We start from the raw sequence: 15,001 nt of genomic DNA, 5'->3' as shown, positions 1-15,001 counted from the left end.
AAATTCAGTTTAGTGTTGGTCATCTCCATATAGAAGACATTAAAAATACAAAATGTTCGACTGTATGCATATTACAAGTAACATTATTACATAATAATAACAGTAAGAACAACAGAAGGAATATTAATAATATTTCATTCAAATACATAGCACCTTTCTAAAATATCTAAACTACTTAGTAGCTGGACAATTTACACAGGGGCTGTATAACGCTCATCTGTCCTATGCAATGGAAATTCAACAAATAAAAAAATAAGCTCTGCCTTTTTTTTTTATTCTCTCATCAGAAACATTCACGCAATTATTCAAAGAAAGAAATATAGAAGGAAAGAAAATTAGTGACTGAATTAATGAGAGAAACAAACGAATCAAGGTAAACAGCTCATTTACAACATATTCTAATGCAGACATACAGATCGTATGACTTTCGTCTTTCATAGCAATGTAAAGTAGTGAACTGAATTTACTCTTCTTTGTTCTAAGAAGTTTATCCTTGTTCTCCTTTTGAAAGTTATCACACTTGCCTGGAGATTTGTTTCTGGTCTTGTCAACAACAGCGTATAGAACTTGACACGTTGGTGGGAGGCTCGGTTCTGGTACTTCAATACCTGTAAACATCCTCGATCGCTTGCAAAATGTATTTTTGACTGACTCACTCAACCGAAAGGGATGTATATCCTCCTTCCCTATTAATTTTCTATAACACGAACCCGAGGTGATTTAACTGTGATTTAGCCACTTACATCGCAAGACTGTAATGACTGCAGCACTTGCAAGTATCAAGTATTCAGCATCGACTACAGACTAATACTCCACTTACGACAGGTCATCGCAAACCTCTTCATCCTTGGTTTAATTTCAAATATGCTGTAAGAATGCCTCTTCGACTTTTGTTGAAGGCAAATATAATAATGTGACATTCCGTATTGTATACTGCAAGCACAGTTGTGCAAGCACAGTTTCATGCATTTTGTTATTTAATATCGCACGCAATAAAAATATTAAAGGATTACCAACTCACCTTGTTTACTTTCTTTCTCCATTTGTTCTTCTGTGTCAGCGTTAAGGGCGGGGTGAGGGTTTCTCTTCTTTTTTGTCTTGTCCACTACAGCGTACAGGGGCGTCTGACAGGGCTCTGGCTGGGTGGGGCCGGGAGTTGCCTCTGCTTCGACAGTGTGAATCCTAAGTGGGGCTGGAATTCGATCATATTGAAAAGGAGAGAACTAGGAAGCTAAGACGTCACAGAAACAGTGACGAACAAGAACTTGCTATGGGCCTCACCCAAACGCTGTTCTGTAAAAGTGAATGTTGCTGCCACTCTTCTGTCATCAGTTAGAAGTTTAAGCCCCAACAACACCACCTCAGATTTTCACACGCCTTGCTGAAGGCAGTGTAAGTTCCCGACAGGTAAAACTGCCGCCATCACTTTCAATTATTCTCATGTCAGTTTAGCGCCAACTGCCAATAAAGCTCAGCAGATTATGCGAAAGTAATATTCCCATGACCGAAAAACAGCAAATATAACTGGACACACACAATGGTAAGTAGACATCACTCTGTTATAATTAATGAGAAGGTTATTAATTGGAAGGCGAGGAACCGATTTGGAGCGGTCTCAAGTATCGAGCTATTAAGCTAATTACAAGCAATAGGAATACAGAGAACTGAGCCTGACTTTTACATTAATCAGTAAATCACTCAGCCAAATCTTTAACTAGAAAAGATAATAGATTGCCTACCTTTGCGTTCCTTCCTTTTCCTAATTATAACGATGACAACAACAATCGTAAAGATGAAAACGATAACACACACGACACCACTAGTAACTGCCGTATAATGTGTTTCCAGGTCACTGGGGACATCTAGAAGAAGAAAAGAAAAATAGAAACTAGTAAATGGCTATGTATACCTGGCATTACCACAATAAAGTGCACAGTAAGATTTAATGCGCAGAAACTAAGTAGAATGTGACGAGTGGTGTGTGTGATAGAGATTTTTATTTACATCCACACCGTTTGCTCGTTACCACCAAATTTGACAATATTATTCTTCTAAGCAAAAGTGAAAGTCTATGTCTGGTAAGTGTATGGAATATGTTTACCTATGACAGTTATTTTCTGTGTTTTAAGAAGTTACCTCTGACATCAGATAAAACAATACTATAAAGAAGAAATCGCTACATACATCTTCTACTCAGAACAAGTTTTGGCATTAGAGACAGTCCTATGTAAGTGAACGACACAGAGGTATGGGGAAGGAAGAAATGACTTGGTGTTTACATCAAATGTTAAGTGAGCGAGCGACAACGGAGCAGACAGAGAGGTAACGGAATGAAAGAGATTCAGAGAGTGTGGAAGGGTGACAGGAAGAGAGGCTGGAGGAGATTTCAGAACGAGAAGAGTGGAGGAGCGAGAGACTCACGGATAACACCAACGAGAAATATCTCGGGACAGCTCAAACGTCTGGGAAATAAGTAATTATACTAGTGATATCATCGCATATACTCACTGAAGTCTATTGTGACAGTGAAGTTCTCGTCACCAGCCTCGTTAATGACCTGCACCTTGTAGGACCCTGTTGACAGGGAATTGATGTTGACGACTCTCAGAGAGCATGTGGACAGGTAACGGCGAAATACACTAGACTGACAGGTGATGTTTACCATGGTGTCTTTACCTTCATTGTGGGCATCTTCACTGTTGTTTATTGGTGATTTTACAAACCACACGTGGTACTCGTGTGGTACGGGGTAAGCTATTATGTCAAAGTTCATTTCCGTTTGGTGGTTCATCATGTAAAACCCAAGTCGTTTAGACGAATGAACTCGAGGCTTGCCTGTCAAATACACACAGACATAAAAAAAAAATCACAAAACAATAAACATACGCACATAAGCAGAAATACAACATATATAAACAAATTAACGCACGAAAGAAAAAATTATGAACAAAAATTGACACGCAAACACAGAGAGAGAGAGAGGGAGGGATTGATGTTTTACGCCGAGCACAGTTTTACACAGAACTAAGGCTATATCATGGCAAGGCAGCCAGCCTGTAAACAGATGCCACATGCAGAAAAAGAACAGCGTGCCCGAGGCGAGAGCTGAACTCAGGGTGGCCAGCCCTGACTATATAATGACAGGCGCTAACTGTTGCGTCACCCGATCGCCTGAGAGAGAGAGAGAGCAGTCGGATAGAAAACAGTGTACATATATATATATGTGAGGTTTTTAATCGTGAGACATATGTCGCTGGAAAGTTTTGACTAAGAATCAGAAGAAACAATGACACAGATCACGTGGTGACCTACAAAAGAATCTTCCACTTACACCGGACGTTGAGGTCAAGACTGACCGAGGTGGTCACGCCTGACTGATGCGAAAACTCATTCTGCGAGGAGCACGTGTAGGTGGCCGTGTCCTCACAGCGAGCGATGAAGGTGTAGTTGACAGGAGACGTGTCTTTAAAGAGGACGGTGTCGTTGTCGTTGTTATAGATGGAGATGTTTGGTGTCGGCTGACCGTTGGATTCACACAAAAAGTTTACTAGATTTCTCTCATTCACTGTTTGATTTTCTTTGTTGCCGTTGAGTACAAACTGTGCTTGTCTGGCAGCGTCTGTACAATAAAATAAAATCACTAGAGAAATTTATTGTTTGTTGGTTCAACCAAAGTTTAATGACAGAGACAATTTATTATTGTACATATTGCGAGGGATTTTCGGAACAATTAGAACAGGGATGCCTAACCTTTTTCGGCCTGCGGGCCATACACATTTCCGACATGTGTGTCACGGGCCGCTTCACCGCAAAAACACAAAAAAAGAAGAAAAAATAGAGCAGATACCATTTTTATTACAAAGAAGTTGTACTTACCATTAATTATGTAGTAATTAGTGGAATATTTGAAGTTGTTTTCCCGAAACCAACTTCTGAATGTCCGGCTGTATCGTAGAGACACCAAGTCGGAGAACTGAATCGAAATGTTCGTCCATCGAAAAAAAGATTGAAAGACGCCCCTACGTACGTAGGGATACATACTTCTTCTTCCCTTTTTTTCGTTTTTTTCGGTCTTTTTTTATTACTAACATGCCGATTTCCTGCACTGTGGGCAGAAGTTTCGCGGGCCGGATGGCACCGTGTCGCGGGCCGGATATGGCCCGCGGGCCGTAGGTTGGGCATCCCTGAATTAGAACAATGAAGCCCCCTTCCCCATGTTATATTTTTTTCAGTGGAAAGGACTATTGAAATTTTCTTATTTATATGATGTTATAGAATGTCTATGAACATAAATAATACAAGTGTACTCATCCCAGAGTAACAATTAACAACACCACAATTGCCGCTAGGATTTTTATAGTTCTTTCACACTGCTTATTCATTTGTTAGTAATCCCTGTATATAAAAGTAGCTGCTAACCACGGACGAATAAACCGTTGAGAAATGAATAGATACCCATCTGAAAGGTGAGTATGGATTCCATTACGCAAATTCATGTAAATCCATTGGAACATATAGAGGGAATGAAGTTCAAAGAGACGTATAAAATTTAGAATAAGTATCCACATACATCCCACATTGACAGTGTAGTTTTCTCCATGTATCTTCTCCAGTCCCCAGACCACATCGCATCTGAACCAGGTTCTGCCATGGTCTGCTTGAGTGAAGAAATGCGTATGATGGAGTTCGTGTGATGCGAGATTTTGTTGGCCTTCAGTGGATGTTGTCTCCAGGTCTGTCTGGTCACCTATGATCCATATCAAGTAACCTGCAGGTTGGCCCAGAGAAGAGGTTTTGCAGGTACAGGTGGCGTTTGTATTCTCTAACACGTATTGTTGTGGACCACAAGACACCCTGGGCAAACAAGGGCGTTCTGCACAGGAAAACAAATTTTTAGTTTGTAGACTGGAAGCTCTGCTTTGCATTGATTCAAACACCCGGAAAAAAATCAGACATATGATCGTGGTTTTAAAAAGTCACCGCACTTTTAAAAAAAAACCCCACACACACACACATATAGTGAGAATCCAAGTTTTACACGTGATCGAAAAGGTGAAGGTAATTTCTTTCATGAAAACCGTGCGAGAAAAGAGGTTGAGAGCTAGAGAGACAGAGGCAGAGACAGTGAAAATGTCTTTATCTCGGATACAGCCGCTAAATATTATTTTAAAATGACTGCTCTTTTTTACCAGTTGTAATCCAGTTGTATTTATCTGTAAAGTTTGCATAGTACGTCCGTCCACCTGGCGAAACAGAGACACGGAAAGCATACTGTCCTTCCTCTGTTGGTAGTGTGGTGTTGAACTGACAGAAACCTGAAACCTTCACTTCTTTCTCTCCTATGTACTCCCTGGTTGGTGAGGTCAGCATTGCGACTGTTTCCAAACTTTTGTTTTGTGACTGTAATACAGGAACCATGACAGTATGAGCAGAGAAGCAGAGAACTATGAAAATGCAGTTTTCCCGGCAACAAGGAAACAAATCAAGAACTGATTTTATGAATGTAAAACAAAAATCTTAAATAAACATTATAAAATTGTGAAGAGTTTAAAACCTTTTTTAAAGCAAAAACTTTTAGACATTGTTGTTTAACGTTATTAAGACGTTAGTTTCAGTCCCTTTATTAATGTGTTACTGTGCAATCTTATAGTCTTTACTGACAATAATTACAATGCAGAGTGCAAGAAATGAAATGAAAATGCAAGTCGTTATGACGATATTGATTCTAATATTATTATTAACTTTTATATGAAAAAACTCAAACAGAAAGAAATACATGCTTAATAATGTAAAACATCGAACAAAGTCGATTCCACAAAGGAACGACTGGTAACAGAGATCATTCATCATTGCCATGAACTGCTGTTTTACTTTTAGAGTGAAAAAAAAAACCCGGCACTTTTTGTTGGTTCTATGTTTAGGACTTAATTTGGAGATATGTTTGAGCTCATTTTTTAAAGAACACCCAGCATCAAAACTGTACATATATTTAATTTGTATTTATCCATATCTCCTTATTTTAAATAGATTACAAAAATCCCACTAGACCTGTTCTAGCCGGTAAAGCTGACACGTGTAAAGTCCACGTGAAGAGTAAACACGTCTGACGGAACAGGACACAATCACGGCCCAGGATGTATTAACTGCTGTGCATGACACGTCCTCTGGTGGATCTGTGAAGGACTGTGATCATTTTACAAGACAAAACGACAATAAACAGATACAAGTGTAGAAAACGCATACCGTATACTAGGCTATGAGGTGGGGATGCATTACGAACAGCCATTTCTAGACTATAAAGGTGATAAGACGCTAGCATCAGACCTATCCTTTCTAGATATTTCGATTCTAACCAGAAAAATATCAACTTCCAACAACAAAAACTAAAACGTATTTCAGGGTGGGACCTCCCACATTCGTAGCACCTTTCAAGAACCTACCTTTATTTTCCTTATTTTATAAAATCTTTAATAAAGGTGACTGTATAATCTCATAGGTCTATAGTACACATAGAAACGAAATGAAAAGACTGGTGTAATCCACCCGAATGTTTTGAGGAAAACAACAGTTGTCGATGGTGAGCGGGAGAATCGAAAATCACAAGGCAGATAAATGATTATAATCGTTTTTACACTTAAGTAAATAAATTGTATCCTCCATGAAAAGCACTTATACACTGAACAACGGATATGAGATTAAATGAAGCACTTAAAATAATAATGGCTTAAGTTTTAAAGACTAAAACTTATGCAATAGATGAATAAATAACTCTAAATAAAATATACAGTAGTGCTTACACACATAGTGGAGTCCACAGCGAACTGATGCCACTTGCGCGGATCCAGCCATTAAAACACACAGAAGACTGCCGTTCAACAAATGAACGATGTTCCGATGTTTTACAGTTGTAATGGTCATAGAACTTGAATGGCGAGCTTTTACTATACTGGCTTTAAACAGATTTTTATAATTATTTAGCTCTTTGCAAGTACTTTCGCAATTTGCTAACGAAACAGTTTTATTGGAATCGTTGTATTCAAATTTCCACTCGACGTGTCCCTCAGCCGTGCAAGTGAAGACAGTGTCTTGGTCAGCTAGTACTTCTCTCACACCGTTGTCATCACATGGAGAGATATTTACACCTGAAAATAACAGCTGTACAGCAACCTCAAAGCTTAGATTTATTTCATACACATAAATTATTTTTTAAAACTTTCATTCTTGATGTCTTCCTCTCTCTCGTATATATACAATCAAAATGGATACTTGAAGCAAATTCCTTTTATTTATTAAGAAATTAATATCTCTCTATCAAGATCCGCAGTCTTCGTCATTCTTATGCTATGCACAAATGTATGAACAAATCAAGAACAATATTTTTCACAAAGTGATATAAACAAAGGGTAGTTTGTCTCTGTGCCTTCCTTTCGTGTTTCTCAAACATCTCTCCTTGGTGTTAGCACAACAGCTTTACATGTTACAATGTTGCTCATAACCTTACCTGTGACACCAAAGAATACCAAGACATGTGCTGTCCACACAATCCACATCCCTGGTTTATTCTCATGCAAATCACAGAAGTACATTCTTGTTACTGAGCAAGAAGACTAACATCAGCTGCGAGCGCTACGTCCTGGCCAATCGCCTATACAGTGTGCAAATTTCGTGAACTGCCTCTTGTTATATTAATTATATATTGGTCGAAAAGCCGTGCAATACCGAAAGTGTGACGAGGAAATGTGAACTATAGCTGTACCCAGCATGGCCTAAAAATGGTAGTGATAGAGGAAAACCAGATCACATCTTCAGTTAGCTGCTAAAAGTGGATGTGCAGGCTGATAGATGAAGCAGGATGGTAGGAGTGTAGCCGCCTATTTTCACTATACAGTCGCCCCTCGCTACATATATATATATGACAATTCACTTATTATGGCTTCTGTATTGCAGTTTTCACTATATCGCGGCAAATAAGTATTCATATAATATTTATGATTCTAATTACTTTTGCCTAAAAAATTTAAAACAATATATAAAATGTTAATTCAAACATATAAAACATAGTGCGTACAGATATTTCATCAGCGGATGAATACCGTACTGTAAACAAAGGAAACGCAACTAATACTGTCCGCCACTAGCACAAGCGCAAGTTTCCTAGCGTGAGAATAATGATAAGAGAGTAGGTAAGGTTTATGTGAGTGTATGAAGGGTTTCTAAAGCCTTTATATATATTATATATATAATTATAATAAAAATAATTTATGCAGCGATTTGGACTTTTGCTTATCGTGGGGTCTCTGGAAGGTAATCCCCGCGAAAGGTGAGGGATCACTGTAGTTAAAATATAGTCCCTCAGCTATGACAGGAACTGATCATTAGGGTGTAGTAATGTCAGCGACTTTGATGCACATTTGAGGTTTTCTACAAGTCACTATCCTGCTTTCAAATATGAAAAGGATTTTGTTGTGTGATAAGCAGAACACCTCCCTATTTCCACAAAATATGTCTTTCAGTCAAAATGTTGATCTGGTATTTTGACTTGAAATATCTTGTGCTTGCTGCCATCAACGTAGGAACTCACACTGGAACCACTTCTCACAAAGCAACTCTGAGATGATGAAGAACTCCAGCAGCTTGTCACTCAGCCCCTCGTTTGTCAGATACCTTCCACTCTCAGGGAGTCTAACGTTTGTGTCAGGACAAGCGAGTAAGACATCAGAATCAGTCTATGGGATGGATGCTAGGGATGGTTACATTGGAGTTGTCATGAAGACTTTATGCCATCATTTCTGACTAAGCAAGATTTTCGTTTACCGCGTCACTAGAAATGAAAACCGGCGTCTGTCCTGTTTACATCGTCTGACAGTGCAAATATGAAAAAAAAACCCAACATGATTTCTGGGCAGAAAAAAATTGTTCTGCTCATTTCTTTGCTGAACATTTTTACCTCAGCATGGTTGTACAAAACCCCAAATGTGTCTGTTGATCTGTTACAATTAATTGGATGACGCTACACCATGCTGATTATCCTCATTCTGTAAATAACAATTTTAGGAATTGTTCATCACCGTTGTGACTGTTTTTCTTTTAAATCAGTCACACGTTGAACCCTCTAAAGATACAGTGCTCAACACTACCCAACAGTTTTTGTACAGTACAGACGTTGTAAACCTGAGTGTAAGCTAGGCGTGAAAGTGAAGTGTCGATTTTAGTGTGTTGAATGTTAGTAGTGAAAATAGCATTGGAAAAAAAAGCCAAATTTCTCTTTAGTGTATACAGTTAAAAAATCACTGTGTATCATTTTTTCAAGCTCCATGCAAAAGACACTCAAACAAAGCTCCTCCAAGTACTATGAACATAGCTATTATCAAGCATCAGCGATTCTAAAGTATATTTTAACGAAAAGAAATAGTCAAAACCTTTGACAGATTAACACAAGGACTGATGCTACAAAAATCTAGGTCTTATCTTAGCAAATTTAACAAAAGCAAAGTAAATTAAAGATGCTCCTGACAACGTTTGTAAAGATTTTAATACTATACACACGAGAAGAATTTATCATCATTTTCATAAACCATAAAAGTTGAATGACAAGAAAACTGGAAGATGCCATGTGAGAGTCGTATAAATAATATCTGCCCTTGACGCTTGATTCTCCGAATCTGTGAGAGAGCATTAAAAGAATCAGATAGACAACTAATTATACAGTGCTTACAAGGACATATACTATCTCATTTTGTCCATTTCGCTCGTAACAAACGTATTGCTACTACTACACAGGTTTATTTCAAGTACATACCTACATCATTCTTTCTCTCTCTATATATATATCTCTCACACTCACACACATAGTCACACAAAATGAAGAAACTTGTCACACTTACCAAAGCTACTGATTTTGCAGCCAACATTGTCGTTTGTGTTGTGTGATGTTATACAATATTTACATTCCACGGATGCTCCCACATCACTCGAGGCAGCCACGTATAAAAACGTGTATGTAAAAATGTTATCCGATTCAACACACCAGCAAGGGTTAGAGGAGGTGTTGTGCGATGTTCTACAACCAGACGCTGCTGGTGGTGGTGCATAGCATAGTTTATTTTCTCCCTTTTCAAATGTCACATTTTCTTGCAGGGAGTCACATGCTTCATCATCAAATGATGTTAAATTGATCTTGCAAGTGATCTTGTTCCAGCCTTTTTGAAATGTTGGACAAGTATAGTCCATTACTGTAGACAGCACTGAAACAATACAAAAAAAGAGAGATAAAAATTAAACACATCAACAATTATGAGCGTTTGTTGTATTATACACATATATATCTTCTATGCAAAATTAGAAATGTGTGCAGTACAACAGTGACAAAGCCTGAAATATGATGAAAGTGTGCTCATGTTTATGTTGGCTGCAGGTATAAATTTGTGAACAAAACTTTCAAATAGGTCATGTGTATACAGACACAATTTTGTCTGCGCATTGAGACATTCAAGCATATTAACTATGTTCTTAGCATCTAAACTGCAGCAGCAAAATCTCATTAAAATGTATCTTTTTAGCAACTTACTTACCTTTTACCTAACAATGGAGAAGATAAGTAGTAAATCAACGTTCACACTTAGTCTGTTGACAACAGACACAACTTTAGCTTGACTGTTAAGATAGCATGAGCCAAAGCAATGAAATGAAAGGGCTGTAACCCAGTCAAGATTTCCTAATTGCTCTTGCACAGTTGTGTCCCAATTGATAAGTGGACGAAGACGATATTTAAAAAAAACAACACATCTCTTGTCATTAAAACAAACTTAACTCTTTAAGTATAATGCAATAACTTCTGAACGCTATGTATAATCAGTGCAGTGGCTTGGTCTTATGAGTATATGATAATTGTAATTTTTCCTAGTCCATTCATTAAAATCTTGAGAGTTCATTCATTATTCATAAAATCAGCAACACTTCCTCTTCTGTCCCATTTGCCTGAATTGTTTTGTCAGCAGTAACATTTTATGAGTGCCTGTTCAAAATTGTATTTCAGCAGAAGTAAAAAAAATATTACAGCCCTAACCATCTAAACACAAATAAGCAAGCAAACAAATATATGAAGATCTTACTAAAAAACCCAAAATGTCCACATAAAACAATGCACACAAACTTCTAATTACAAACATAACAATACATTTTAAGTACTGTCAGTTTTAACTCTGCAGCTCAAACTCCAATTACTTTCTCTTTGCTTAGCCAACTTAAATGTGGCAATCCACTAAACTCCTGTTACTTTACCACTGCTTAATCATCACATATTATGAACAGTTAATGTAAAATTATAAAGTAATAAAGGAAAATGTTAATATGTTTGGTTGTTTTATACAGGTAGTCCTCGACTTACGACGGGGATCCGTTCTTACGCGGCGTCGTAAACCGAATTTCGACGTAAGTCGGATCCTACGTTCATACAGTACTGTACCATAATAACAGTACAGTACTGCAAACACTTAGCCTATCCAAACACCTATCCTAACACAGCAACCTACATAATTATCAATAAACATAAGTACAGTAAAATATTGTAGTACAGTACGTTTAATAATGAAATACTGTACTGTAAGTGCTGTAACAGTAATAAACAGTGTTAGGTTAGGCAGACGTTTCCAAAACAAGCCTGTCTCATCCACGTTGAACACTTGTTGAGCACAGTAACCACCCTCCTCAATTATCTTAGCCAATGCATTAGGAAACTTAGTTGCTGCTTTCTCATCAGCACTAGCAGCTTCACCTTGCACTTTAATGTTATGGAAATTGGCACGATCCTTAAACCTCATAAACCAACCCCTATACTCGCCACAAATTCTTCACTTTCACTTCCTTCCCACTTTTCTCTTTTCAACGCCTCAAACAGTCGCCTAGCCTTCTCCTGAACAACCATAAAACTCACAGGGATACGGCATTGGTTTTTTTGTCTTCCAACCAAAGCGCCAATAATCTTTCCATCTCAATAATACGCCCACTACGTTGCTTTTGTAGCGGGAGCGCTGTTTAGGTCAGCAGGTACTGCTGACAGTGCTTAGCCCCTCCACCCCACGCGTGGTCGCGCGAGCGGCGCGCAGCGCGAGACGGGCAGCAACAGCGGGTGACGTGGTACCCAAGCTGCCCTGTACAAAAGGCGGGCGTAAAGGACCCTATTCATGTTGGCCTAACAAGAGTTGTATTGATGGCATGACATCTTTGTCAGCAAATGTTATGCCACTGCACCACAGATTGCAAGTTGTGCTTCTATACAAGCATCCTAATAACTTTCAGTTACTTTTTTAATTAGAATTTATACATATCCATGCAAAGGCTAGGTTGTAGAACACATAATATGCTGATGGCATTAACCTTTTCAACATTAGTAGCCCTACTAACTGAGAATGCAATGAATGCTTTCCTTTGAGACCAGCTTCTGTTATTATTATTATTATTACTGTTGCAATTTTTTGTAATGCAAAGCTAGCCTTTGATGATGGGGTAAAACATTATAAAAAATAAATTATTATCAAATGAGCTAATTGTAGCTAAATGATATATACATATAAGAATAAATATTAATACAATGAAGGTTGATTTTAGCCCTTCAGTAATGCAAGAGACCTAGCAAGGTTAAGCTACAGTAACTTCTTGCTTCCATTCTCCACAGCCTGACGATAAAACATAAAAAAATTCCTGCATGCATTGTTTACCCTTCACTGAAGGATGTAAAGCTGTACACCCTAACCCACTCCTCTGGTGTCCGGTCTCAGGTGTATTTGCTAGTGGTTCATACTTGTGTTAACTACAAGATAACCATAAAATGTGTCACACTTGTCTAGGGTATAGTGCAAAAGTTAGTGCCTGTCACTAATACCCAGTGTAGGTTGCCTGCCTTGGGTTTAGATCTTGTCTCAGGCATGCAGTTCTTTTTCTGCATGTTTTATCTGTTTACAGGTCTGGCTCCCTTGCTATGTTAGAACTTTAGTTGCTGATTCAGCGTACGACACAAATTACCCCCTCCCCTTGTCTTAGCCCAGCATAAAAGTATAATTATGTGATAAAACAGTGGCAGATAATTTAAGATGGTAAAGATATCAGTGGGAGATGTTTATTTTTATTTCTACCCCTCTCAGGTTAACAATAGACCAAGAAAGCTATACAGTTTCGCAAAGGAGAAAACTTGAACTTTGGAATAAAAGTAATGAAAATTGCCTACTTTCTTTCCCTCTGGTGACAACAGAAATCCAAGAAAATTCAGTTTACTATTCTTGGGTCATATGAACTGAGCCATGTTTGTGGCCCACGATGCTCAAAGGGTTAATAGGTCAACTTTGACTTTCATGGTTAGGTTATGTGCCAGTCTTTTCTTTATCTGATCATGGGCATACGTCTGTGGACTACTTAAAGACATTTTTTCGTCGTATTAACTTCTAGAATCAAAATCAAGAAGAAAAGCAGATGATGCAAACACTTCTGTTGAAGGAGGCACAAACAAATTAAACTTTATGGTCTGTTGTGTTGTCAGTTTATTTGCTCTAAGTTTTGGAAAGTGGAGAATGAGGACATTTCCCCCAAAAGACAGAAATATAAAGTCATAGATTTAGTGTAATTCTATTGTTGACTTCTAAAATATTATCACATTCCAGATATTAAACTGTTAAATGGCTTGCTAAGAAACCTGACATCCTACAACTTCACTAAAGGCTAAGAATTTGTAGTGGGAGGCAGCCAGCAGTTCAGAGATATACCTCTGTGATCTGATCTCTCTTTAAAAACTAGCTGTTTTGTAAGGTATAAACATATCCGACATTCATGTCTGAAGACAATGATTGTCTTTTGCGACTAAAGTGTTCTCCTTTCTCTCTCTCACACACACACTCATACGTGCTTGTATTTATTCACTATCTCAGCATTAAGTTATCATCATCATAAATGTTAGGCCTTTAAGATCATATGAGTAATATCTAATTCATCCCACTACCACCAATTATAGAAATCATACTTCAGATGCTTTTTCATGCATGTTTTTTCCATGATCCTCAGTGTTCAGAAATAAGGTCCTTATATAAGTAAAAGACTATGCTTGTCGAAGTAGTTCTTAAAGTGTTTAATATGTTCTAGTAATAGTTACAGACAACATTAAAACCCTGTTACAATTTATATTGAAACCTTTACCTTGCCAAACCCTGCTTCCCACTGTGATTCGCGGCAGAATGGATTTTTTTAAAAGTGAGCCACAGTTATATTTTATATACCTTCTTCATTTTGCCTCTTACTCAACACTGATGTTAGACGGTGGTGAGATATCTTATAACCTATGCCCTTCTTTTTCTTATTGCTCATTAAGAGTACTTTGCATCTAGATAGTCCTATTTACCCTAACATGCTTTACTCATTGCAGCAAACAAGTCCTTCCAAAAACCCATAAAAGTGGACAGTGTTACTACTACGTCCACAACAGAAAAACTGAAAAATATTGAAGAATCCTGATTAACAAAGGCTTAGACTATAGTTACAGTACAGTCTCTTTGATCTCATCAAATTAATGCAGAAGTACTCAGCTTTAGCCTGATGGAAATATTTGCACTGATCAAATGACAGTTTTATCACTCATGGACCTTATACACATGATTCTTCCAGTTTTCCAAAACAATGTCTTATGGACCTTGAGGAAAAATATCTGAGAGCTTCACAAAGAAAGTGAAATGGCACTGGTACTGATGTTTGTCATTCTGTGCATTGGGTAATATGTGAGTTTGGTTTCAGTTAGTTGAAGCAGACACCTATAGAGGAGTGCTATATTTGATTGGCTGTTTACAGTCAAGTGACTTTTGCATTATTAATAAAAAAACATTGAGGGTTATGGTTTAGCAGATGAGAAGATTTTTTATGGCCGTCGGTTACTACTCTATAAGAAAGCTAATCCAATTTTAGCAAATAATTTTTCTTCGTTAATTGTAAATGTAGGAAAATGGAGTGAATTCCAAACCCAGTA

The 15,001-nt window shown here is 37.8% G+C and overlaps 1 protein-coding gene across 4 annotated transcripts in view; it reads right to left on the bottom strand.

Annotated features, from left to right (window-relative positions):
* LOC112568157 overlaps positions 1 to 15,001 on the bottom strand; it is a 28,824-nt gene that overhangs the window by 2,966 nt on the left and 10,857 nt on the right. The window contains exons 7-18 of one of the 4 annotated variants that reach the window (XM_025245297.1): positions 9,885 to 10,244; positions 7,502 to 9,662; positions 6,802 to 7,142; positions 6,049 to 6,183; positions 5,190 to 5,400; positions 4,571 to 4,873; positions 3,332 to 3,619; positions 2,677 to 2,835; positions 2,509 to 2,574; positions 1,740 to 1,862; positions 1,022 to 1,192; positions 525 to 608 (exon numbers count right to left, since the gene is read on the bottom strand). In XM_025245297.1, the coding sequence (XP_025101082.1) occupies positions 525 to 608; positions 1,022 to 1,192; positions 1,740 to 1,862; positions 2,509 to 2,574; positions 2,677 to 2,835; positions 3,332 to 3,619; positions 4,571 to 4,873; positions 5,190 to 5,400; positions 6,049 to 6,183; positions 6,802 to 7,142; positions 7,502 to 7,586 (1,966 nt within the window). In that variant the 5' untranslated portion in view covers positions 7,587 to 9,662; positions 9,885 to 10,244. Of the gene's footprint in view, positions 1 to 524; positions 609 to 1,021; positions 1,193 to 1,739; positions 1,863 to 2,508; positions 2,836 to 3,331; positions 3,620 to 4,570; positions 4,874 to 5,189; positions 5,401 to 6,048; positions 6,184 to 6,797; positions 7,143 to 7,501; positions 9,663 to 9,884; positions 10,245 to 15,001 lie in introns of those variants that run through there. The other 3 variants (XM_025245296.1, XM_025245295.1, XM_025245298.1) reach the window with 3 other exon arrangements.

This window comes from Pomacea canaliculata, linkage group LG7 (genome assembly GCF_003073045.1).
Source record: "Pomacea canaliculata isolate SZHN2017 linkage group LG7, ASM307304v1, whole genome shotgun sequence".
Lineage (NCBI taxonomy): Eukaryota > Metazoa > Mollusca > Gastropoda > Architaenioglossa > Ampullariidae > Pomacea > Pomacea canaliculata.
This window is presented reverse-complemented; position numbering and strand designations above follow the sequence as displayed.